Genomic DNA, 27,148 nt, shown 5'->3' on the forward strand with positions numbered 1-27,148 from the left:
ATATATATATATATATACTTTTATTATTCACCCGTTAACTCCATAATATGCCAATCACGAGCTAGTTTTCAGCAGTTACATTCCCTTGATCATGGCTGCGTTAAGGAAGTGATTAGTTGGAAAACAGGGAGACCAGAGACACGGCCAGAGGTGACATCACACAGCCTACGCCATTGCAATACAACTGTCAAGTTCAGTGGCGATTTGGTAAAGCCGGTTCGGTTCTATTCCCTTCACCAGGGATCCTCACGTTTGTGAAAATTGGACCAATAAGTGGTGGGGTTCCATTTCCTGGTTTGAATTCTCAGTGGCTTTATCCAGAATCTCACTGGCGACTGATTACTGTAACACCAGCCCAACCTAGGAGAGCCAATGGGGAGAGGCAGGGTTGAGTTGACAATTTTCCGAAGACTCTCCCACTTTCCCACCCAGTCCTGAGGTTCCAAATGACTGAGCCTGCAGTGCCACGGGGCTGCAAGCAGACTCATGGCAGGCCTGGGGCTCTCACTTGACCTCAAAGAGAGGCTTGGTATGTCTATGAGATCCTTCAAGGAAAGCAACTGCCTGCATCCTGAGGAACACCAGTCACAAGGCCTCCCTCTAGCTCGGCAGTTATTCAGTCATGCTGATGACATCCGAGGTCCCGGGCTGCCCCCTGAGCTGGCAGAGCAAGGGCTGAGGATGAAGGCAGCAGCCCAGATGAAAACTCCTCAGAGCCGAAGACTCTAACCTTCCTGGCTACCCATGGGCAATGCAACCTGCAGGTTCCTGAGATAGTCCTGAACTCCCCACCGCCATCCAGCTGAGGCAGCTCACTGGTGGGAAGAGAAGCTGGAAACAGCCTTCCTGCTTCTGTGTTGTTCTGGGGCCTGTCCCCTCTGCCACCCTCCCACCAGCTGCTGAAAGGGGAACAATGGCCCTGCTAGTCTGGCCATCAGAGAGGGGGACCCGCCAAGGACCCAAATACCAGTGAACAGAGGCCCAGACTGATACTAGATCCCAGACCCATGGCCCTATTTCTGCTGGAGACACCAAACCCCTGACCCGAGCTGCAGCTGCCCAGGGCACACACGTACCTTCTCGGCCCCCATGCTGGGGCACTTCCAATTGTAAAGATAATACTGCAGGTTGCCGTCCCCTATGCCAAATTTGAGTTTCTCCAGGAAGGTTTTGTTCTCCATGAGATCCAGTGCATTGAACACGTCAAACCCTTTCTGCATGGAGGCAGGGACAAACAAGAACAGATGAAGAGAGTACACGCTTGTACTCAGGGACCAAGCCACTGCTCCCACTGATTCGTTATGCCTCCCGGAAACACTGGTAATTCTCACAGTTCTCTCTGGACATGGAGCCCAAACACTCCCTCAAGAAGCTGGCCTCTATCAGCCACTCTCACATCTGCATTACTCCCTTACTCCCCAGACACCCAACCCTTAGGCCTTCAGTGTACACCGTGTGATTTTATGGCACTTGATACGCTGCCCTGAGACCGTGACGAAGACGCCTCCTAAATCTCATCAACTTGATTAGACACTCCCCCAGGGCAGGGACTGGACTGTCCACTGTTTGGCCGGCCCGCAGAGCCCATGATGAGGACTGACAGACAACAGCCTCTTGGGGGATAAAAGAAGCCTGTGCCCTCCCCTGTGCTCTGCAGTCAGCTGCTCCAATGACTCACCATGACAACAGACCGATTTCCCCATTCCCCAGGTGGGGCAGTGTTTAAGGAGAACCCCTTGACTCCCCGAGCAGGCCTGGCTATTCAGGCTCCTTGGCAGCACCTCCTGTGAGAACTAAACTCACTGAAATGAATCAGGAGTTCAATGCCTTCACTTCATGTGGGCGCTCCTTGCTCCCTCCTAGCCTGGAGCGGCTGGCTGAAAACTGCTGGGACCCTTCCTAAGCAGAGCAAGAGGGCAGGGAGGGCTCGAAGCCCCCTGCCTGGGGCAGCTGCCTCCCCGGCACCCCACTGCCCTATCCCCTAGATGTCAGGACCCTCCAGTCTGCTCCTCACCATTTTGGCGAGAACAAGTGCGTCGCTCATGAGGTCTAGAAGAGGGGTCTGGGTGTGAACGTTGTAGAAAGAATAAGCAGCCTTTAGACTCTTGTGGGTTGGATGGTTCATGATGGTGGAGGGAAGCGTATAAAAGCTCAGGAAATCTGTCACCTCACCATTTGCATTCTGAAGGGAAGACAATAAACAGAGGCAACGTCGTGCATGCACCGCAGCCTGGGAACTGTGCTTCCTATGCCTTTCACACCCTCTGGCGGCTCTGCCTCTCTGGATGAATGGGTGGAAACTGAAACAGGATACGCAGGGAAGAGAAAAATACACTGGCCAATGCCACTTGTGGACAGAGTCAGGAGGGTAGTAATCCAGGCCGGACTCTAGGCTGAGCCTGTCACACACTCTTTCCATGCCTGCACAGCGCCAGGGACATCCTGAGGTTCATATTCCCCTAGACTGGGCCCCTGATGCCTGGTCTGCACGACCTCAACCTAGGGCAGGCAGGGAACCGAAGGCTCACCTGACTGAGGAGGTCGTCTCTACCGTGTCACCAGTGGGGACTGAGGGCAGGGGCAGGTGGAAGGAGGGCTTGTGCCAGGTCCATTTTGGCAAGTGCGCCACAACTTCCTGTTTTTAAGGAGGGCCAGGCACAGATGGTCAAGGAAGTCTGGGGTGTTAAGCCCCCATCGGTCAGTTCTTCAGTCACTGAGCCCAGGAAATACAGCCATCCAAGGACACCTCTCCACGTATGGTCAGAGGCCCAGAACACCTCTCCCTGCTCACCTCCACTACAAAAGTGTCGATGATATTCTCCTGGGGGAAGAACCAGTGCTCCACCTCCTCCTGGCTCATGACTGGAGTGAGGTGAAACTGCTTCAGGTACCTGGTGAGGAGCTGGTGCACTACTGGAATGTCCTTTTTTTCCATTGGTCGCAGCCCAGCTGTCTTGGGAGTCTGTAAGGCAGACAGACAAGACAACGTCAGATGTGTAGACTGTGAGCATCTTGGCCCCCTCTCAAGTCTTACGGACACTCCAAACTTCACACTGTCTCCCTTCTAACCCCAGTATGTGTCCACCCAGACCCTCGAGAGACTCATCAACCACCCTTGGCGACTCCCTCCTGCCCACTGTCCACACGCACGCAGGCACAGCTCCTGCCTCTGTGCTACCTTTGGGCCCTTCCCTCCTATTCAAGCCCGTCATCCCTGGCTAAGGCTGTTGTTTCAATCCCTTATCCATTCGGCCCAGGCCGTCTTCCCAAGAAAACACAGCCCATCACACCCATCCCTTGTTCCAAACCGTCTAACATACAGCACAAGATCTGTAGCCTCTGGACTCGTAGGCTGTTCTGGGTGTGACTTCTGTCCCTCAAGCCCAGTGGTTCTCAACAGGGGCAATTCTGCCCTCCAGAGGGACATTTGAGAATACTCAGGGACATTTTTGGTCGTCACAGCTAGGGGGAGGAGTGCTTCTGGCGCCTAGTAGACAGAAGCCAGAGTGCTGCTAAATGCTCTACAGTGCACAGGGAGGTGCCCGCAACAATACCCAGCCCAAGTCAGTGGGCTGTGACAGCAAGCCTTCCAGACACCCCATGGGTGTGCTGGAGCAGGCCCAGCCCAGTGCTACTCCAGGACTTCAGCAAAAAGTTTCTTGGCTCCTCTCCTCGGAACCCTCACAATCCTCTCCCACTGGATCACAGGTGGTCACTTCCTACACAGTCCCTCTCCTGTAGACTTAGAATGCTTCACAGCCAGTCCTAGCTGCAGGCACCGTGGGACCCCAGAGCCCAGCAGTCTGCCCTGGAAGCCCATTTTGTCCACCTGGACAGGGCTACACTGGTATTGGCCCCAGCAGAACATTGCTGCAAGTTGAATTCAGAAGAAAAGCTCAACTCCTGGGATTTAATGCCAAACCAGAATCCCACCCCACAGCTGCTTTTTCTTAAAAAATGCTCATGTGGAATGAAGCCATGTGATGCTCTGGAGTAAATATTGGGGCTGACAGAACATCTCTAAAGGCTCAGTACACAAAGGCAGGGTCAGCCAAGTCTGAAAACGGGGAGCAGTTACAGTTTATATACCTCAGTCACTGTGATACAACTGTTGCCTAGTGTAGGAATTGCTTTTAAAACTGCAGTTCCATGAGGTCTAGCTGCCAAAACTCCCTGCTAATCCTGATGCCTCCAGGGAACACTTACTGACCTCGTTTCTACATGGCAGCTTGTACAGTGACATCTCAAATCCTGGACTGAAAAAACAGCCATGCTGGGGTTCTCACCTACAAGTGGGAGATCCAGAGACAGTCTTCTGGCTGCTACACTTCAAGAGCACTCTGCCTGCCTACCACTCAGGGCAAATCTATCATAGTAACTGATAGTTGGCCCCCAAATCTGGTCTTTGGGGCAGTGTCTAACTGCACTGCAGTGGTCTCTCAAAAGGTGACATCAGTGACCTCAATCCAGTGGCGGAGCAGCCCCATTCCAGGGTGACTAATCCAGTTTGGTAGCCGACAAGTCCAGGTGGGCTGCCCCTGACTGGCAGGCCCCCAGTAACTGCTGACACTGACTGGAAGACTCTGAGGGAGGAGTGATTTCAAGACCCAACAGGATTCTGAAGTGAGGCACAGGTGGAGAACAAGCTGCACCTATTTCTCTGGGAAATGAGACAAACCAACCCAGAATAGAAAACTAGCTCGTTCCTGGGTGCCTGGTTCTTCAATGGCAAAATCTGGATGGGGAGTTGTGACACTGGAAATCTGGGCTTACCTCCCAAACGCAGGTCACCCCTCCTGCACCTGCCAGGCACTCTAAGGCATATTTGCACTGGGCTTGGGGTGGGATGCAGTTCAGTAAGTGGATACATCTTTCTATTTATGCTTCCCTTAGGCTAAAATTACAAGAATAGGCATTCTCTGAGCCCTCAACAGACTGACAGAAGTTAGCCCCAGAGAAGGTGCACGAGAGCTGAGAAGGTCAGACTAAAATAAAACCCTTGCTGAAGATAACACAAACAACAGAAACGGCAGGTCTAGGAATCTGGAACTATGGTTTGGGTCACCTTTCTGACCCCCGCTCCCTTCCCCCTCAAAGCCTTGCTCATGGGCCAGACCCTCTTCAGCTTCTCTTGTCCCTGCCCATGGCCCCAGAGCACCACTGGCCTCTGGCAGTCGGTAGAGTTTCATGGTACGCTGCATGGTCATATTTCTGCTCAGGTGGGAGAACTTCACTTCAATCAGCTTCCGAGGGTTTAGGGACCGATGCCAGTACCTGTGGGGACACAAACATCCTGTCCTCAGAGGATTCTGGCAAGTCCCCTTTAAGAGGATGATGGCATGGAGGATCTCCAGATGGCCAGCAGGTGGCGGGAGAGGCACACCAGGCCCCGTGTGAGCCAGCGGCTTCTCCCCTTCTCCAAACGCCCCCAAGGAATGCAGAGCTTCCCTGGCTCTTCCCATATTTTTTTCCTTCCTCAATTTCAAAAGCCACTGTCTGCTACAGTCGTTGTCTGGGAAGGGCAAACCTCACTCCTGGAATGAGACTTCTGGTTTCTGTGAATATTTATCCCCCTTTTCCTCCCCTACTGCATTTGCCTGGTGGTCTTGATTCTGAAATTCTTGAGGCAGAGGCTGTTGAATCATTTTCAAACACCTTTCTGAGGCAGAGGTTGTCCTTGGGTCACACAGCAATCACACATGCTCTCTTTGGCTCACAAAATATTCAAAGCAAAATCGAGCCAACCATTTAAAGCCTCTGGGCATTACCATAAAAATGCACATTTGGGCTCATCCTTAAAAAACTAAATGAAACCCTTGCAGACTGACCCCCCATTTCCAAATGGCAGGAATCATCAGGAGCTGAGGATGACTAACCCCTGTGGACAGGACACGTGCTTTCCAGTGGCCGTTCTAGAGCCGCTCCCTTCACTCCTTGCTTCCTGCCCGGCTCCCGTGCACACGCTCCACCCGTCTCAGCAGCCTTAGAGAAGCAAGATGCTCTCGGCCACAGACAGAGCTGCTGATGGGCAGAGCTGCGACTCACAGTGAAACAATCTCCTCAACCAGAGCAGGCACGCCAGTATCGCTAGGACCTTGCAAGAGATTTTTACCTACAGGTGCCCACAGGCTTTGGTAACACCACCCCAGCAGTGTAAACGGCTTGGAAGACGCCCTCCAGGTGAACCCGCCGGGTTATCTCTCGGATCAGGACCGGAGCCACCCTCTTGGAGCGCAGCTTCTTGTGGACACATAGGAAGTTGATCTCCACCATCTTCTTCTCTCTGGAGAGGGAGGGGAAAACCCAGTGAACAAAGCTTTTAACAGGGAAATCACTCCCTTCATGGCACATGGAGCCACTGGTACAAGCACAGAGCCTCCAACGCAGGCATGTGTTCCACCATCAGCCACACTCAGCAGACAGCATTTGGATTCCCACCTGCTGCTCTGCTGTACCCGGCAAGGAACCCACTTTCTCAACACACGCACGCCCTGCTTCCAAAGGTAAATGGGACCCGAGCAAACTTCTTTATTTAAAGACACCACCAGCTCCTCCCTGATGAATCCCCAAGAGCAGGCTAGGGGCATTCCACCTTTAACAGGCAGGGCACCCTACAGTGTAAGTCGGGGGGCTATTCCAGGATTCCAAGGGTTCCGACTCCTGTAGAATCCACGGCCTAATAAGCCCAGAAGACTGGCAGATGGTTCTGATGTTTCCAAGGAAAATGAAGAACAGAGCTTGAAGTCCCCATGACTATTTGGATGTGAGTCACATTGGCTCTGGCCCATTTCTGAAGCTGCTCAAGTGCATCAACACGTGAGGTGCCCACGTTGCAAAGACTGCAAACACTGAGCCCTGTTCAGTGCATATTGGCCCTCAGGGTGCACCCCTTCTAGCCCAGGCCACGCACGAGAGAACGAGCAACAATTGAGAGCCCAACAGGCAGTTCCTAGTATAAATTTCTCTCTTCCAGGACCTGAATTTCTTCCCTGGATGGGTCCTTCTCTCTTTTTTGTAGAAGGTATGTGCGTTTTCTTCCCCTCCCTCCCAGACCAAGCGGGTTGGTGGGTATGTGAGGGTGGTGGGTGGGGCTGGGCTTACGTGTCATAGATGTGGATGTTTGCTGGGATGGCACTGATGAACCCAACCAGTTTTCGACTTGAGACCACTCGAACCCCACAGTGCCACTGGGGAAGCCAGCCAGGTGGCCGGAGAGCCCTAGAAGAAGAGAGACAGGGGCTATGGTACTCCTTGCCAGCAGACTGGGAATGCTGTTTGGACTCCACAGCTGAGTCTAACCTTGTGCTCCCACCTCCCTGGATGGGTAATAGCTAAATTAAATTTAGGCCAAGCCCTACTGGACACAAGTCAGATGGAGCCATAGCCCCTTCCTGCAGCTCAGGAGGAAGCTTGGTCTACTTATCCACCTAATCCAAGGCTGTCATACTGAGGATTTTGTACCCAATCCAGTTTCTTGTGCTCACTCACCTTGACAACTTAAGCGAGATGATTGGCCTCCTTGGCTCTGAGTCCAGTGGGCCCCATGGGCAGGAGCCAATTGTAGAGCCCTGAGAGCTCTAGTCCCATAAGCCCCTCTGGTACCATCACTCTCTCTGCTCACCCATTCTTCCTTTCCCTCCCCTCCCAGGCAGTCCCTTTCCATTGCAGCCTCATGCCTATGTCTTCCTGGACAGTCAATGTGGCCCAGGAGGGTGGATGGCTTAGCCAGGCAAGGCTACTTTCATACAATGAAGCATGCTCAGTAACAGGATTGAAAAAGACCCTTCTTTTAAATCTAGTAGGTTTCCTCCCTTCTACCCTTCTTACATTAAGTTATCACACAATAAGTGTTCTTTTCTTCTGGGTACCAATGACTCAAAGGTGTCTCTCACTCCATCATTCTGTCTTATATAAGGTTTCGATTCTAAGCTCCCCTGGAAGCAAGTCTCCTTCAGATGTGGGAATTTCAAAATTACACACTAAGTTCCCATTCAAAGGTTGACACTTAGCAGGGATGAAAAATCTGGTTGTTCTGCTCTATGCCTTGACCCAGAACATAAGAAAGCCCTCTTATAACTCACCACAAAAGAAATTCTGGGGAGTAATCAAATCGGAACATGTTGTCATCATCTTCCACATAATTCTCATTCAGGAGGGTATACAGTTCTTTCAGCTGCAGAGAAAGAAGGAGCTGCCTCAGAGGTATTCTGCCAGCTGGGGACCAACTCTAATACCCTGAGGCTCCAAGCTTTTCAGAAGGACAAGGCAAACTACCAAACACTATGTTTAAACTCACAAATCCTTTCCATCCCGCGCATGGCAGAGACTGTTTTGGAACAAGTGTTCTAGCTGTAATAGGAAACAGCCATGAGGGACAGACTCAAGTACATAAAGTGGCAGACCAAGAATGTCATCCAGGTAACCAACCACTCCATCATTAAGACAAAGGAATGAATGAATGAATGGATAACAAGAAAAATGAATGCATGCCAAAAGGGTTATCAGCCATGGGGAGCTTCAGAGGCTAACTCTCAACCTGCTAGAGAAGCCAAGTGCTCTTTATGTGGAGTCCTGGGCAGGACCCAGAGGCAACAGATGGGGGCCACTCCTGACTGCTTGGCTCAGCTCTCGACAGTCCGGGAAGCAGGCTTGGGTAGACGCAGGGCTCACTGTGAGGCCGCGCCCAATCCACACCTTGGGCCTGCCTGGGCCTACTCACCACACCACGGTCCCCCAGGTCCAGGGCGTCCCAGGTGAAGCCCTGGGGCAGGGTGTAAGGCTCCTGGCGGATGTTATCTTTGTCAGGCTCCACAGGACCATGGGTGTTCACAACTTCTCCTGGAAGAAGAGCACAGCCATGAGCCTCACCCTCTGCCTCCTGGGGGAGGGAAACAGCTCAGCTCAAAACTCAACCACAGCAATTCCTCCTGTCTCTAGGAGGCCTCCATCTAAAGAACACTCTGTGCTTGGCAACTGCAGACCATCTCTCCAGCTTCCCTTGGCTCCTAACTGAGGTCCAAGTCTTCAGAACAATTACTGGGATCCAAGGTGGTTGGTTTTTTGGAAATCCTTTTAAAACTTCCTTTGGCTAATGAATGACAAACATTTATCTTGACTAATTTGGCTTCCTGCCTCCTGGGTGGTGTAAAGAGCGCTGTCATAGCCTTGGCCCAGACTCACCGACCTGGATGGATTTATAAGGAGATGCAACAAGGCTACTTTTTGTCAACGGCAACAATGTGTTGGGCTCATTCCTGAACCAGATGATGGCATCTAGGCGCCAGGCTCGATCTTAGCTCTGCCAGCCTTAGCTTTCAGCAACAGGAGCCAGTTAACTGCTGCCGCCAACTTGAGCCCTCGGTGTTTACAAAGTCCTGTGAATGCCTTTAGGATTAATCAGTCTACACAATGCTGCTGGGAAGTTTCCCTCAACACAACATCCCACCCTGGACAGATACCCTCCTCTATAGAGGCGTGCTTGGGGGTGCTCAGAAGATACAGCCTTAATTCCCACCCACAGTTAAATCAGACGCATCTGATAAACTTGGACGCTTGACAAATACAACCAGTTAATTTTGGCCCTTGGAATTATTTAGTTCCTATAATTCAGAGCTCATTCATGTTCACACTTGAAGGAGTGCAATGTTAAGTACATTTTGAAAACTGAGTCTTCAAAAGGAACCCACTCAGTATACTGCTTGTTCCCAGAATAGGGCTTGGTATACAGTAGGCACTCAGTTTATGCTTTACTGATTTTCAGACCTTCCAGCCCAAATATGTCATTCTAATGTGCAAAAGGCAGCTCTAGACACTCCCAGTAATGGGTGTGTGGGGCAGGTGCAGTGGGAATGGCTGCATCAGGCTGCGTGTATGCCGAGGACCGCGCCATCAGGACCGACCATCTCTCGTTCACTCATCACATTTACTGAGCACCCACTGGGCATAAGACACTGTGCCCTGGGACACAGTAGGGAAAAGACAAGGCCCTGTTCCCACAAGATGTACCATCTTCTGGGCCCATCTTTAATAAAAAAGTCATTACCAACCTGCTATGAGTCACAAGAGGGAAAGTACAGGCAACACAGGGCACATATAGCAGAGAAGCACCTGGCTGCCTCCTATTTGCCATCTGGTTCCCCAATAGGGAGAAAGGTTATCCTTTTTCATCCTATTTAGAAATTGGCCTTTTGATTTATTCATAACGTTGCAAATTAGTCAATGTAAGCAAATTCACTTCCATCACTGCCATGTAAAATGTTTTGAGCCTAAATCTAAGGACCTGACCCTTGGCAAGTCCCAAAGATTTCTACTCTAGCCCTGCCTAGGTGTTAATCAAGCTTTCCTGTCTTGTACTGAATTTACACTTTTTCCAAAATACATTTGACTTCAGAACCTGTTAATTACTACTTTTTTTTAATGATTTCCAGGAGAGGACATTGGCAAACTTTCCTACCGTAGCACGCTAAATCTCAAGGCCAAATCTTTTCATTTAGGCTGGTTACTAGGTCCAACATGCAACAACACATGTTCAGAATCCTAAAATGTGCCAGATCTGTGGCAGAAGCTGGCGAGTGAAATGGACTCAGATCTTCATCATCACGGGCACCAAGCAGATACGGAAGCAGGCACCTGCCACCCAGCATGAGGAGGGCCCACGACACTGCTAAACCAGCTCTCTCAGGGTGCCTTGAGGAGGCTTGATGACTCTAAGACATAGCTGACAAAGCAGTTATAGCAACACTGAGAAAGCAGAAGGCACTTCTAACAGACTCGCAGTGTGGGGTGCCCACGGAGCAGAGAAGTGGCCTGAGGCGCCTGCACCGCCCTCTGCCAGTGCTCAGCCTCATGGTTTCTGCCTGTGGGGACCAGCCGGCCCTCTACCTTCTGGAGGTTTTGAGCACCTCCTGCTGAGCAGGGGTGGGAGGCTCCGGCAGAGGATGGGAGGCAGCCAATTTTCTCTAGCCACCCAGAGCTGGTGAACAACCGAGGAGGACACTGGAAAATGGAAAAGAAAACCCTGGACTTTCAGAGGGTTTCTTTCTGGGTACTTCCCCCCAAATTCTCTCTGCCTTCCAGTACTGAAGATCCACAGCTAAGCACCAGAGGGCGATTGGGAAAGACTTGGGAGAAAAGAATGAGAGATTTGGAAGACATTGAACTAAACAAGCAGGACACGGAAGAGGGGAAGAGTGGGTAAGCTTCCCTCTCAGAGCCCGGAGGAGCCAAGTCCGCATTTCTCCCTGTGGTTTGGTAGTTACTTTTAAAAAGTAAGAGTGATCAGATTCCAATCCACTGAGATGAGGAAAGAAAAGGAGAAAAGGATTTCCCACTCCCCTCCTAGAGCGGGAAAAGGAGGTGACTTTAAGCAAGTAGAATGACACACTCTGAAAAGGGAGATCAGAAGTTTATTTGGGAGCACAGAGAAGTGTTACACAGCCTAAAACACTTAACTGTTTAGAAGGCCTTTCAGTGGTGAATGTAGGATGATTTTAGACTTCTGAATAACTCTAGGTCTTTTCAGTCGAATACTAAAGATCTATACTTTAGTGGATCTAATTATAACTCTCCCAACAAGGTGGTGAGTACTGTAAACACAGTACATTTACATGCTTGAGTTTTACAATCATTAGTCCCATTTAAGTGAGAAGAGTTATGGCAAGGAGCTATAAATCACACTACCCCGGGACACTCAGAAGTGAACTAGGGTACCAACTCAGCCATGCAGACCGACTGACGCCTGCAGTGTGGTACTTTCTAAGGGCTGACTTATGGAAACAAAGGAATCTGAACTTCAGCTGGGCTCAACTGACCACAGACCTGCAAGGCAGACCGGTAAGATGCTCAGTGCTGCTCTCCTACAGAACCCCATACGGCATGCTGCACAGACGGTACATTCAGAGGAAATAGAACTGAGCCTCGTTCCACCTTCCTGAGAGTGTCAGGGCTCCTGTAGCAACTGTGTGAGCTTTCTGAGAATGAACCTGTGGCACTTTCTACATTTACTGTGGAGAAACTGAGGCAAACAACAAAGAGTATCTGTCCTAAGAGGAACAGAAATCCATTAATCCACTTCACCTCTTCACTAGGTCCCACTGTCTATGAAAAATGGAGTTAAGCCATTTGTATATTCCTAATAAAAAATAAAATCAAACCAAACCCATCTGAAACTGGGCCAGCCCCCACAATGCACCACCTCTGTGCATTTCACCCAGAGGTGGGGTGTGTGGCTCTGCGTTCTTCCTGCTCCTTGGGGGAGTGGCCACTGGGACCCATTACTAACGATGCCCTAAAAGCATTACTTTGACCCAAAGCCTCGCTAGAGGATTTAGCCAGTGGGCCTGGGACCTGGCTGATCCAGGCAGCCTGACAAGGCGGATGGGTCAGGACAGGGTTCTGGAATAGCGCCCGCTGCCGATTCATCACTCAGAACCATTCAGCAGTGTCTTGCTTCCCAACCCCCTTGGGGGCACGCCTCAGCTTGTTTCTGGACTGTGACTAAGCTGTCCAAGAACTCCATCTGCTCCAGAGCAGAGTTCCTGAAACTTGCAGAGCAGATACAAATCCCCTGCAAGTTCTGATTCTGTGGGTCTGGAGTGGGGCCTGAGATTCTGCATTTCTCCAAGCTCTTAAGTGATGCCCATCCTGCTGGTCTGAGGACTACACTTTGAGTAACAAGGCTCTGCACTGCAGACTCCTCACCTCTGGAACAGCTGCATTTCCTTGAGCACAGCTGCCCCTCTTCCCTCACCAGTCCTCGGCCCTGCCCTCCTCCACCAAACATACTATCAAATCTCACTGTGTTTCTGGAGGGGAGCAGTATCATGGATAACCTGAAGGTCACTTACATTTGCTGATGGAACACATCTGTTTTCAAATATACTTTCTCATTTTCATAGAAAATAGGAATTGGACCATCAGTTGGGCCTAGAATCATGATGCAACCACTCCAGAAACTTTGTCAATAGCAGCCTCTGAAGTTAGCCATCGACATTAGCTGTGGCTCTGTCTCAACAGGCATCTCTAACTCTGCTATGTCAGGTCTCTTCTGGAATCCTTTTAGATGTCTGCCTGTCTCGCCCCTCTAAGAGTCTGTGTAACTTTTTTACAGGGTGCCGACCAAACCTGCGTATGGTACTCCAGGTGTTGAGCCACCGCTGTTAAGCAATGGATCAAATTACTTCGCATTTAGTAAGCATGCACTGGCTGGGAAGAGGCTGGGGACGAAGCCCATTCCATTATTAAACATTTGCCCAGATAAGCAAGATGGTCTCTCTATAAAATCTATGTGGGGATACAGAAATCCCTACCCATTGTGTGCCAATACATTGTTTTTCTTTGTAGATTCATATTGGACGATGATGGGCTAAGAGAATTATCTGTTCTCAGTGTGTGCTATTGTGAGATGATAAGGTCCCTGAACAATAGCCTTTCTATACAGCATACCTCGTTACTGCATGTCACTTCACTGTGCTTCCCAGATACTGCGTTTTTTACAAACTGAAAGTTTCTGGCAACCCTGCACTGAGTTAGTTAATTTGCGCCATTTTTCTAATACCATTTGCTCACTTCATGTCTCTCTTTCACATTTGGTAATTCTCACAATATTTCAAACTTTTTCGTTATTATTATATTTTCTATGGTGATTTGTGATCAGTGATTACAACTCACTAAAAACTCAATGATGGCTGGCATTTTTTAGCAATAAAGTATTTTGTAATGAAGATATGTACGTCTTTTTTAGACATAATGCTATTGCACACTTAACAGACTATAGTATAGTATAAACATAACTTTTACAGGCACTGGGAAACCGAAAACTTCATTTGACTTGCTTCATTGTGACATTCACTTTATTGCAGTGGTTTGGAAACAAACCCACATTATCTCTAAAGTATGGCTGTAACTGCAACTTAAAGACTACCCTCTAAATAACCACCAAGGAACTCCAGGACTTAACTGTCTTCCCTCCCAAATTCAGAGTGAGACCCTGAGCATGGCTAAGGCGCATCCATGACCGGCGCCTGGGGAAGAAAGCACATACATACCCAGTTTGGGGACGGGCTGCGTGTCCCAGAACTGGTAGCTACGCTTGCTAGCCTCCTCCATGGTTTTGGCAGGCCCCTGACTCACTGAAAACAGTTCAATGGCCTTCTGTATTTCCTGGATCCTCTCTGCTGGCAAAGAGTTCATCTGGACAAGACAAAATTGGGGAGAGAAAAGGCCCATTATGTTAATAAGCACTTTTGACTAATTACAAGTTCAAGAGTTAAGGCGTACAACTCAAAGCAGAGGTGTGGTTCCTCTGTCCTAATCCCAGAGGTCATATATTGTACAACTGGAGAAAGAGTGAGTGACGATGAGCTATATAATGGGTGGGTGCTTCCTACAGGGTCTCTCCTTTTCTTATTCTTATGATATTTGATGGAAAAAACAACACATGCTCAGTGTAAAAATTCAAACAATGCAGAAATGTATAATAAACATAGAAAGCAAAAACCCAACACTCCCATCCTTCAGATATAATCCTTGTTACCAACGGTCTTAATTTAGGAGGTAGGGTGAGAAGAGGCAAATATAATTCCAGACTTTTTTGCATGCATGCAGGCTCCAAACACACACATAATTTTCAAAAACTAAAACGGGATCATATGGTATTATTCTACAAGCTGCTCTTCTTTAAACACTATTTCCTAGAGACCTTTCCATGTGGACACACAGGCCTACTCATTCTGACAACTGAGACCACTATGTGCACAGACCACAATATATTGAGCCAACCCCCTCCTGATGGTCATTTTGGTGGTTTTGTCCCTCAGTTTTGCAAACAATGTTGTAATGAACTTTCTTGTACATCTGTTTTTGCTCACTAGAATATGTACTTTTGCAGAATAAAGTGGTAGCTTCCTGGGTCAAAGGATGTGTATATTTGGAATTATATATCCACTTACTCTTTAAAAAAAGAATATTAATGAATAACCCAATGAACAGTGTTCATTAAATAACATCAATAACCCAAAGAGCATGTGTTTCTCTAGACCTTTTTCATTAGATTTACTAAATCTTAATCTCTGCAAATCTAGGAGAAAAAAAAAATACTGCTTTAATTTTAATTTCTTTCATTATGATTTTAACCATCTACACTCTTGGAACATTTTTCTCTTTGTGAACCGCCTACTCATTTCATGATTTTACATTCACTGATTCATGTATTGTAAATATTTTCTCAGTTTGTTGTTTACCTTTTTTAGTTTTACAGAGACATTTTAAATTTGTTAATTTTCCTTTTATGGTTTCTGGGTCTTATGTCAGGCTTACGATTATAATTTCCTCTAAAACTTTTACTTTACTACTTTTTTTTATTTAGAATGGGAAGGAAAGAAAGAATATCAACCAATACGTATACATTGCTTATTCCTAGGAGGTAGGACTATAAGTGATTTTAATTTTCTTCCACTTGCTATGTTTTTTTCTAAATTCTCTATAATGAACTGAATCATTCTCATAAAAAGGAAAATGGAAGCTATGTAAATGATGTCTTACTAAAATTTTCTAATTCCAAAGTGACCCATTTGATGATTTCCCTCATTTGTGGAGTATAACAATGAAGCAAGACTGAAGGAACAAAATGGCAGCAGACTCAGAGACTCCAAGAATGAACTAGTGGTTACCAAAGGGGAGGGGTGGGGGAGGGCGGGTGGGAAGGGCGGAAGAAGGGGACTGAGAGGTATTATGATTAGTACACATGGTGTGGGGGGTCACGGGGAGAACAGTGTAGCACAGAGAAGGCATAGTTGATCTCTGGCAACATGCTGCACTGATGGACAGTGCCTGCATTGGGGTATGGGTGAGGATTGATAATATGAGTAAAGGTAGTAACCACATTGTTTTTTCATGTGAAACCTTCATAAGAGTGTATATCAAACATACCTTAATAAAAAATTAAAAAACAAAAAAACAAAAAAAAACAAAGTGACCCATTTGATACAGGCTTGAGCTCTGAGACTCCTGGAGTCATCCAAACACCCACATCACACAGGCAAAGAAACAAACAAAAATCCCTAAGGCCAAAGCATGGGCTTGGGTAAGAGTTTCTGACTGAAAGACATGGGTGAGCCAGCTCTCTCATATTTAAAATGAAGACGGCCCCCACCTAACCTCGCAGGGATGTAGATGGTTTGGGGGCTAATCAATGACGTGCCTAGCAAGCACTTAGCCAACATGGTGGTCAATAATGATGGCATTTTTTTCATAGTGCGCTTGATATTGAAAATAGTAAAAAAAATTACTTGAAGCCGTATCTCACTAAGGTAGGAGCTTCAAACTGAAGCATAATATTTGAGGTATAAAGCACAGTGTGGGTATACTGGAATGACACCAGATTTCTTGTGAGGCTTACAAACTGTTTTGGAGGCAATTCTGAGAGTGAAATTATGATTTGTCTTGAGCTTTCCCAGGGCCTATTCTGAAGAGGACAGTACTTACCTGAATTATAGGGTTTTCTTTTTAAAACATTGTTTTAGTTATGACAACAAAACAATCTTTACCCATACTTCTGGGTTTCATGTCAGTGTGTCAGTCGTAGGTCATAAGCTCTAGGCCAGCGGTTCTCAGCCAGTGGAACTCAGAAATTGCTTCTGTGGGCCTCATGGTTTTCATCACAGTGACTATATCATTAGAAGAATGCCTGTGATATAGAAAGATCTGCCTTACACAGAACAGGCCCTTTATTCTCACAGTGATGAGGACTTTCGACAGGAAAGGCCGAGAACCACTGCTCTAGGCAACAGGGGCTGTTAACACGTGACTCCTCTATGCACTGAGCCCAGCACCACATGCAGTTATGTGCCTGTACATTCTGGGGGGCACCATGCTTGGGAGCCAAGGTCTAACCTGCTGTGTCTTTTAAGGCACTGATAGCAGTTTCATCACCTAGGTTTAGGGCAGCAGAGGGATCCGAATCCACCATCTTGAAGTAACACCAGTGGAGACTCAATCTAAATTGTTCCCATACATTTATCCCCAAACTCTCTCATCTGAAAAAGTGACTCTCAGTCACAAGGAAACAGAGCCTCCTTGTTACCTTCACAGGCTGGTCCTGGGCTGAATCAGCCTCACTGCCTTTCTCTTTCTTCTTCTTTTGTTTCTTTTTCTTCTTTTTGGCTCCAGTGTCATTGGCTGGACTCAAACCACTGTAAGACAAAGTAAATACTGATGCAGGGTTTAAAAAAACAATCATTTGTTTTGAGCTACACTGACAAAGAGCTTTCTGTGGAGCCAGACTTTCTTTAACCAAGCCTGTTGGCTTCAGAAGCAGCCTAAAGAATTCAGATCCCAGAAGGGGCATTTGGAGGACACCAGCAAACAGCTCTCCCCCTCACTCCCATTGGTTCCCAGGGAGGCAGCGCTGTATAAGAAATATCCTATTTGTTTGGAAGCACCTTTTCCACACTTGCTCTTATTTTATGTATTTATTTTCTTTAAATTGCCAGGTGGCTGGCACCAAAGGCAAATGATAATTCTTAACAGGGCATTCATACCATCAACACTTCCTTAGAGCCCTGAATTTAAAAGGATGACAGCCAAAAGTGGTCTGTTTGGAAACCCTCTGCACCCCCACCCTCCCAGAGCATTAGGTTTAGTGGGTTTCCCCAGCTGGACCTAAAGCACAAGGCAGTACTGGGAAGGGAGGAAGGAACAAGGAGAAAAGCCATTGTTGCTGCACTCTGTATCCAAAATAATCAAACAATCAGGAGAATGGCCTAACTCAGGCCCTGAGGATTGAGAACTGTCAGCTGGCTCGGACTGGGTGATCACTACACGCAAAACCCAGAACTAGGGATCCTGGAAAAACCACCACAATGAAGCACCCAGCCACTGGGGCCACAGAGTGCGACGCATATGTGTGAGCACAGCTAAGTGGACTGCCTCAGGCCGCTTTGCTCTGCATGACAGGCCCAACGAACACAGCAACCCTTTCTTAGCCACACCTAGCTTTTTACTAGCATTTTCTTTATTGTCTCTCAATATCTATATTTAAACACAAATTATATTATTATACTGGTGCTTTTTCATTTTCTATTCATTTGCTCCCAAATGTTTTCTCTTGATTCTTGTTGATTTCAGAAAAACAGTTTTGAATCTGGGTTTCCCTCACTTTATTGATGAATCTTAAGTTCACCTTGTAGCTTGCTTTCCTAATTATGGCTGCAGTCGGTTTCTGCCACAGCTGAATTGATTTTGGCATTGTCAGTCTGATGTTACTCAACAATTTTCCCTAGAGGTCATCCATGAAAAGTCAAAAGTACTTCAATCTGAGAATACATGAACCTGAATCTGCAGGATCATCTAATACAGGACACTGTTTTAACTGTGTAATAAAGAACCAATCTTCAAAGAATTAAAACTGTAAAATACACATTCCATACCATTATGATAAATACCATTTAAGTTTTATTTCGTAATTCAGAAAGGCTTCATGGCCTTAAAATGCCTTGGGGTGATTCTTAATATTCATCATCATCTCATGGCAAGAGGTACTATGCAGGGAAAATGCAATGTGAAGCCCTATGCTGCCATTTCTTATTGTAGAAAGCCTTCAATGTATCTCTTCCTAATCCTGATAGAGGAGCACTGCTGTCAAGACCTCATGACTTTACGCTCAAACTAAGGTTACCACCAGCCTTTACCGGATCTCCCTGCCTTCACAATCTTTCTGCATCATCCTAAACCCTATACGGCTGAGGAACTCACACTGAAAACCGCTTTCCATGTGTCCCTCCTATTCTTGAAAGCCTACAGTGACAGCAGCTTCTTAACCTAGAACTTACCAAGCCCAGCTTTTCCCTAGGCCCCAAACTCTGCGTTCTCATCTAGCTCACCCACCCTTTCCCCCTCCTGTTCTGGAGTGACTGTGCCTGCCCATCCGGCTGGCCTCTTGGTGGTCCCTGATGCACAGAGACTAAAGTCAGGGGGATACAGTAAAAGCTAGAGGTCACTTTATCCCAAGGGTAAGGTCAGGAGGTCTAGATGGAAGTGTACCTCCTAAGTATTACCTTAATGAGCCACAGTAGGCGTAACATGGAGGACCAGTAACACTCAGTTGCGGCAAAGAACAGTCACCATGAAGTCATTTACGGCCTGAAGATAATTTTTCCCTTCGAATGAACTCAATTTTGTTATCACATACAGGCCTATTTGCAGTCTATGGCAACTCTGTGTGGTTTTCTAATTCCAGAGATATTCATACTTCAGCTGCAGAATCATATAGAGCTTAAAAACTGGTTGATGTTAGGGGACAAAGTAATGTTCCACTGGTGATGCAATTTGTAAGTCCTTATTCATTTCAGCCAATGGAATAAATTATCTGGTCCCTGTATGTGAATTATCATAAGAAATGTTTTATAATTCTCTAGATTAAAAGAATCAAAAAGGTCAAGGTGAAGGACTGCTGCATATTAACCAATTGGATACTTAGTAAACACAATTTTACAAAAAGAAAATAGAAGAAATTACTTCCTCCAACTTTGGAAATCTTTCAAGTATGCAAAATCAGTGAAAAACTACCTTCCTGCCTTTGTTCTTGCTATTTAGTGGAGATATTTCTGTACAGCCACTGCCTCACAGACCCCATTTCTGTGGGAGAATCTAGGCCAAACTCTTGTTCTGTTTTATGTACCATCAATATAAGTACCTGATAAGTTCCAAGACCCAAACTAAAATGAGTGAGCTAATTTCATTTTCCCTGTACTAAGTTACAATCCTGTTTCAACTTGTACATCAAGCATACATACGCCTAAAGCACAAAGGAAGTTTTTTAAAAAAAGATCATTTCCACTGAGCTACCAGCTATTAAGTCACATCCATAAGAATAACCTAAGAACTTAAGAACTCAAGTTGACCCAAATAGGAAGACAACTGACTCAGAGGTGAGACTTCCAAGAAGCCCACTAGTTAGTGTTCAAGGTGATTATAATAATTTTAATTATCCATAATAAATCAAGCTCAGAGGCCTTGAGGTCCTCAAGAAGCTTCCTGAGAAGCCAATTTCACTTCACAGAACAGCTTCTCCTTGCACCTGAGAACCAAATCAGAAGACCCAACTGAAGCCAGGCTAATCCTGGCTGGGATTCAGCCTTGTTTTTAAAGGCACCTGAAGTCCATATTCACTGGGTGGATATCTGAGGGCATGCTGGGATTCTGTAAATTGAAACATCAATCTCTCAGAGATTTCTCTAAGCCTGCCAGTCACCTTAGCTTACTCCAAAGAGGTGGGCCAGAACCTTGGAATATAGCAAATCAAAGCCCAACTGGTTCATACGGTTTCAAAATAATAAGCAGACAGTTAGTTGAAATTTGCTTTGGGGTGGGGCAGGGCGAAGCTATAACGGACATGGAGATGGCAGTTCATATAAAAACTCTGAAATTTACCTTCTAAAGTAAAGTTGATCAACTCAAGGCATTAATGACCAACCTGGCCAATATGAAAAGAATTAGCAGAATGACAGCCGGTAACAGGAAGGAAAGCAATCAAGAAATGTCATTTCTTAATGAAGGTCAAAATATTCTAAGTTCAACCATCTAAGAATCCTGTGGATGCTCTAGAATAAAGTCAGGGCTGGGAGAGGAGATGCAAAATGAACCTCAGTACTTATTTCTAGAAACAGAATGCAGAGCCAGGGTGTGTGAGTAGGCAGGAGGGGAGGGCAGGCTGACAGATGAGCAAAAACAGAGAACCTCCAGGCAACATGACAAGCAGGGACAGGGCATAAAGTAGGCCTCCCGTAGATCCTACTGGACAACAAAGCCACTCAAAGTGTGTGGCTGAGGAGCAGAAGCTGTTATCGTGGGGGAGTGTGGGCTAAGCCACGAGCACTGGAAGGAATCTCAGGGCCCCCTGGCTTAAACCTGTTGTTCACAGAAGAGGAAACCAAGGCCCAGAGATACGAGGCAAACTGGTCACGAACTACCCAACCAGTAGCCAGGGACAAGCCACCAATTTCTAGAGACTTGGATCATTCCTTCTCAAATGCTACGGTCTTGTTTCTGTGCAAATTCACTTGAGAATTCTCCAGAGCCAAAAGAACAGTGTTTCATCGCACAGGGCCCTAAAACAAATTTCTGTGTGTCAGAGGAGCAGGTATTAGAGGTCATAAGGAAAGTGAGCCATGCGTTATACAGAAAGCTGCCTGACAGCTCTAGCTCTCTTGATTTCTGAGATCATGATCTCCCAAAAAATACTTCATATATAACATATTGTTTCCTGGCTTCCCAAGGAGATTAAAAATCTCCTGAGCACAAGGATCACATCTCATAGAACTCTTTCCCACAGTACCTCTAGTTGTGCTGAGTGCACAGTTAAGAGTTCAACAAATACGTGCTTGACTGACATTTTCCAGATATAAAAGACTAAAAACCATGACAAGCTAGAGCCCAAAAGAGGGTCAGCCAAACATCTTTAGTAATGTTTCCAGGGGATAGCTGTGTTAGTAGTCCATGAAAGCAGTAGAATACTAAGGCTCTTTTGAGCCACGGGATGAGATTTTAAATCATCAAATTTCTTACTGAATTATTAACTTCCTTATTTGTTGTCTTCTCCCTCTTTAGGACCCGTGCTACAGGAGTTAAAACAAAAACCTCTGCCGTAACTACTTCAAATAGTTCCAATGTGTCTTAAGTACAAGCCACAGGTTTAGGTTTGATTATGAGACCCAGAAAAAGGGTTCAGAAAACAAAATTCATAACTTGTCACTTAAAACTGAAAAATAATTCTTTGGCCCAAAAATAAAAATTTTCATAGAACTTACTAAATAAATCCTAGCCTCTAATATCCTTTTGATTCCACTTTTAGGTATCAGGAAATCCTTCTGCAAACTAATTTGTGTGTGAGGTATGAGACACTCACGAGCAATCCTACCAGTACTCAGAAACCCAAAGAATGAAGTGGCATTTACAAGGTTGCCCAGATGGAAGCCATGTGGCACGACTCAGTATCAAGTGGCTATCCTCTGTACCGCTAGGACTGCAGGATCACTTAATGCAATATCCCAAACATGGCAAATTCCCACCAATCAGTTATTTATATAAAAACTGCTGTGAATCCTAAATAATGAGAAAAATAAAAATACTTTAGTACTGCCATCAAGGTATCCTAGGAGGCCTGTGAAAAGAACAGCAGGTTGTAGAAGGGATTACAAAAGATTGCTTTACTGCCTCCCTCTGACCTCCCTGGGATGGTGAGCGAGGGTTCTGAGGGTGAACAAGCCAATTCCTGTCATGGAGGATGACTGGTACTTTAAGGGTCACAAAAGCTCTGATATACTAAACTGTTTAAAATGGGAATGAGAAAGAAATGCAAATTCCACATCCTCTGAGCTAGACTGTAACCTGGCAACTCTGAGGTCAAATCAAATGCTGTTCAGACACCATTTTCAGTAATTTTCTGAGCAATGACTCAATGCTGGCAGCAATTTCACACACTAGAATGACCTCTGCAAAAGACATTAGTCTACCAAGGAGAGTTTAAAGGGGCCAGCCACCTCCATCATCAAATAGCTCCCTAGTCTGGGAAAGCCTGTGGGTTGTTGAATGGATTCAAAGGACTCAGACCACTACAGAGTCCATTGCAGAAGTCAAGATAGCAGAGAAAAAAATTCCAGGAAGTTCAGAATGGATCCTAAACTTCTTGAAATTTTTCTTCTTGAACGGTCAGAGGGAGAGGTAGGGATGCAAATTCCAAGCCTCACTACAAAAGCTAAGTCAGTTTTTCAAAGTGAAGTCTGTATGAGATAACCCATACACAGGCTCAGCACAGTGGCAAGCACATAGTAGTAACACCAACAGGTAACATTTATTGAACACTTAACAACTGTGAGTCCTTCTTAGCTGCCTCTCCAAGTCAGCAATGGTAGAAAAATGTTGGAATCAAGTACTAAACTGGTTGAAGAATTTTAGTGGGGTTTTTTGATGTTCTCAATAGAGAATGCCCTGTTTTGTGTGCCCTAAATGCCACATTCACAAGAGCACCTTTCTAAAGGAATTAGAAGAGAGGACTTGCAGGATAGAGATTTCAGATAAAAGGATAAAGAGAAACAGCTAAAGAAGCATCCCCCTAAAGTTATGACATCTATAGTCCAAAAATCAATGAACTCCACAGGGAAGGGGTTAACTGCACACTTAGTAAAGCTGGGAGATTTTAGAGTGAGCACACTAGTTAAACAATGTGAAAAATCAGCAAAACGGGTTTGCCATGAGCAGCAGTCTCCCTGAAATAGCCTCTCATTTACTTTTCATTTCTTCTGCTTTCCAGTCTCTTCTCTTTGAAGCAGCTCTTGATTAGTTTCTTTTTAAATTGCCACTTAATTGGGAAATAAAATTAGAACACTTGTTTGATATCTGTGATGAAGTTTCTCTTTTCATTTCTGCGTTGCTCTAGTTTTAAAAAAACTAAAAGCTGAAGAGAGAAATTAAGCAAAAGGGACTAAAAAGATTTCTTCTTTCCAAGAGCTAGATGCAGCTATAAGACACCAAATAAAAATGGGAAAGAACCACTCTTGAAGAATCTGAAAAATAGAACAAAAGTTAAGTAAGGTGAACTTTAAGGAATTTCCTTTCAAGAAACCCTTTCTTTTCTCCTAAGTTTTTCATAAGGATACTATCTCATGATTAGGAAATGGGGAAAGCTTATAAGATCTCATTTTTACCTGTCCCCACAGAGTAAGAGAGCAGGATGGGAAAGAGACTTGCCTTATCAAAGTGTTCTGGAGCCATGGCTTACCAGCGTCTCAATGGTATCAATGACACTGCAAAACAAATTCCTAAAGAATCCTAGGAACAAAATAGTCTAGAAATTCTTTCCTGTTTCAAAACACCCAGATAAACTTTATTGGTTCCCTTCTCCCAAATTAAAATCTACTGCCAGCTGATAAGGTTTATTCTTTAGCAATATTTCTTGGAAAGCCTTTCACTAAAAACAAGCATGTTAAACCATATAAATAAATAATGAACTGGAGGGGGATGCGGCATAAAGATTATCTTAGTCTGATTCTCCTCTCAATTGCTTGGGGTTACTTATGTCAGGCAATTAATGGGAAAATGCTACTCCTCTGTTGAGTAGACTTAAAATATTAGCTTATAAACTTAGAGTCATAAGCGTGTGTGTGTGTGTGTGTGTGTATAAAACTGCATATATACATATGCTGTGTGTGTGCCTGTGCACTTTTATATGTACATATGAAATTTATACTCACCAAACAGTTTAATTATGGAAGAAACACATATCTAGAAAAGTCAAGAACTAAACTCATACACAAAAGGATGTAAAGAAACTAGCACAACTGCATTTCCTATTATTCTAGTGCAGAGATATGGTTCATTTCATCAGTACCCAGTACTGTGAGCCCATCCTGAACAAAAGGCCTAAGAGACTAGGGGTTACTTTGAACTATCATTAACTTTTATTACACATTACACTTTAGAATTGTTAACATTAAAAGGAAATATTTTCCTGCAATTCTTATATCACTTTTGAAAACATATTAAATAATATTATGACAAGAAAAATTTCAAGCCAAAAAACAGTGGAATATTAAGGGATCCTTCATTTCTGTGTATTTCATAAAAAACACTAGTAAGGGTTACAATGAGACTAACGTGGGTGAAAGTATGCATGTAAATAAAAATCTGACATCCTCTCCCTCAATGAAGAGAAATGAAACTCCACTAACATTAGGCTACAAAATTGAACATTTGCCATTCATTCATTTAGCAAATACTCATTAATGCCCATTAAGCACCAGGCATCTCAAAAGCATGATGTCTGTTCTCAGGCACCTTACAGTCAGGTGAGGCAGGGACTGGACACCTGTTATTTAACTATTGTTATGATAAAAGCCACAAAAAAAGATAGTATGTGATAAGAGCAGGGGAGCATGGTCGGGGAAGGAAGACAGGGAAGATCTGAAGAAAGAATAGGAGGAAAGGGGGAGGTGGCATTCCAGATAATACCTCATTTAATCCCTACAAATGGTGTTAAGTAACTTTCCCAAGGTCACAGGACTGGTGTCAGAACTAGGCTTTGAGCCCATGTCTGACTGACTCCAAAGTCTACGCTTCCCCACTGTGCCACTGCTTCTTCCCAAAACTGTTTTCTCCAACAACTAGTGGGAAAATGTTAACTCTACCTCAGATTCTAAGTGCCAGAGCTAGACTGTGTCCTTCAGGCTGGGTCCTCTGCTCACCACCTCCAAACTCACGCAGACCTCTAGATTCAGGATGCTAATAAGCTTAATTTGTTCACCCAGAGGATAGCCACCTACAACAAAAAACACCTCCAAAGGTTTTTTTTGGGTTACCACTTTGTTGTACTATAAATAAAACACAGAACTTTCTGCCAAACAATTTTGTAAAGTGATTCAGATTATAGGGAACAAAGCCACTTTGAAGATACAGGCATTGCTCAGGGCAACACTTTAGCAGAGAAAAAGAAAAGGAACTACATAAAGAGGAAAGGAAAAAGCCTTACAGTCACTTCTGAATGACTTTCAAATTCAACAACTCTCATCAATGGTTGGGATCGCTACTCTGGAGGGCTGCATTTTCCCTCCTTCCTATTTCTATTTCCTCTTTCTCAGCTCTTTCTTTCTTAGGATCTCAAACTTCAAAACAAGGTTGTTACATTAGATTTGTTGTGGGTCACAGCAAAAGAATAGTCTCATAAAACCAAATTTGACAAACTTCCTTTTTCTCTACATTCTTCTTGTGATTTTTAATGTGAGTTGAAGAACATAAAAGCTAGATCTTTTAACCTAAGGATCCATCACAAGCAGACTATAAATCACTTAAAATAATCCTTTATTCTCCCATCTCTTCAGGGTAACAGAATTTTTAAGTTTATCCAAAGGCATCAACCTTCTACGTTTACCTCCAGGACTACCACCAATATTGCAAATGATAAAATGGCTATGGAAATCAGACTGCCACAGACTCAGCCAAAGTTATCATTCAAAACAGTCTCTCATAACCTTCCATTTAAAAAATCTATGTAAATATAGATAGGAAGAATGAGTCAGTGCCAGCCACTATAACAATATGAAGAAAATGGATGACAGGGTGTGGCTTACAAGAGTGAAAACTGATTTGTAAATAGATTTCAACACTCAAACTCCTGATGCATTTCTTCTGCCCAAAGAACAAACAGTTTCTAGTAGGCGAGAACCTAAAGTACAGGAGATGCAGTATTAGACCCACTTCAAAACACTGTCCAAGACGCGACATCACTCAATTTCTTGAGGCTTGAGACTACTACGCAAATTTAACCAAGCAAAGACGCTTAAAGACATAATTATACATTATTCCGGAAACTTGCAGAGTATTTGGAGGAACGGACACTGTATTCGTCAAAGTATCGCCACACGGTAATTACGTACGGTTTACAGGGTAAATTTGTATTTTGAGATCCCCTGATAATATTTTACTACATAATTATGGTTTGTATGGCCTGCTCAATTTCCTCATTGTAGGTGAACTGAAACGAAACGTTCTATTAATCGTTTACTGCTAATCACGTTGTTCACACACCTCTGTAAGTAATGTTCCCTTTGCACTGTAATGTTAGATTGACCCATGCTGTGCCATCGGGAACCATCGTCCAACATGCTTTTTTCCCGGGACGCACCTGAGACACACGAGTAGTACATTACACAGAAAAACTTTCATATAATAAAAGTATTGAATGTCTCCGGCCCTTAATATACTGAGCACCACCCCTGGTAAATGACAAAAACAGCAACCAATCGCCAAGCAGGATCCAATGTCTCAGCCAATAAAAATACGGGGGTGGGGTTACACTAAGCTCCCATTGACTTCCCCGCACCCCAGAGACCCAGGCTGTGGGAGACTGGACAGGAATTGAATTCCGAGGATCTCGTTACCCCCGGTTGTAGCTGTTGTCCTCCTCGTTCTCACAATCGCTGCAGTGCTCATGGCTATTTCCGTTCCCTTCCATCATCTGCGGCAGCGGAGGTGCCGGGGGCTTCACTGCTGTCTCACTCTCGTCCGCCATCTTGAGTTGCGAGAGCCGGCCTCCGCGCCTCGCTACACGGGCGGTTCCTATTGGACGAAGGGAGCATGCGCTATACTTTGGGTTTTGTAG

At 45.4% G+C, this 27,148-nt stretch overlaps 1 protein-coding gene across 1 annotated transcript; it reads right to left on the bottom strand.

Moving 5' to 3' along the window:
* Positions 1–27,092, bottom strand: NMT1 (N-myristoyltransferase 1). Its single transcript, XM_036882927.2, has 12 exons — positions 26,928–27,092; positions 17,081–17,189; positions 14,046–14,190; positions 8,720–8,838; positions 8,082–8,173; positions 7,102–7,218; positions 6,113–6,283; positions 5,166–5,274; positions 2,792–2,962; positions 2,015–2,182; positions 1,077–1,214; positions 1–360 (listed from the first exon to the last, which is right to left on the bottom strand). The coding sequence occupies exons 1-12, from the start codon at positions 27,056–27,058 to the stop codon at positions 340–342; spliced, it is 1,491 nt and encodes a 496-aa protein (XP_036738822.1). The 5' UTR covers positions 27,059–27,092; the 3' UTR covers positions 1–339.
* Between the last annotated feature and the right edge of the window lie 56 nt (positions 27,093–27,148).

This window comes from Manis pentadactyla, chromosome 4, assembly GCF_030020395.1.
Source record: "Manis pentadactyla isolate mManPen7 chromosome 4, mManPen7.hap1, whole genome shotgun sequence".
Lineage (NCBI taxonomy): Eukaryota > Metazoa > Chordata > Mammalia > Pholidota > Manidae > Manis > Manis pentadactyla.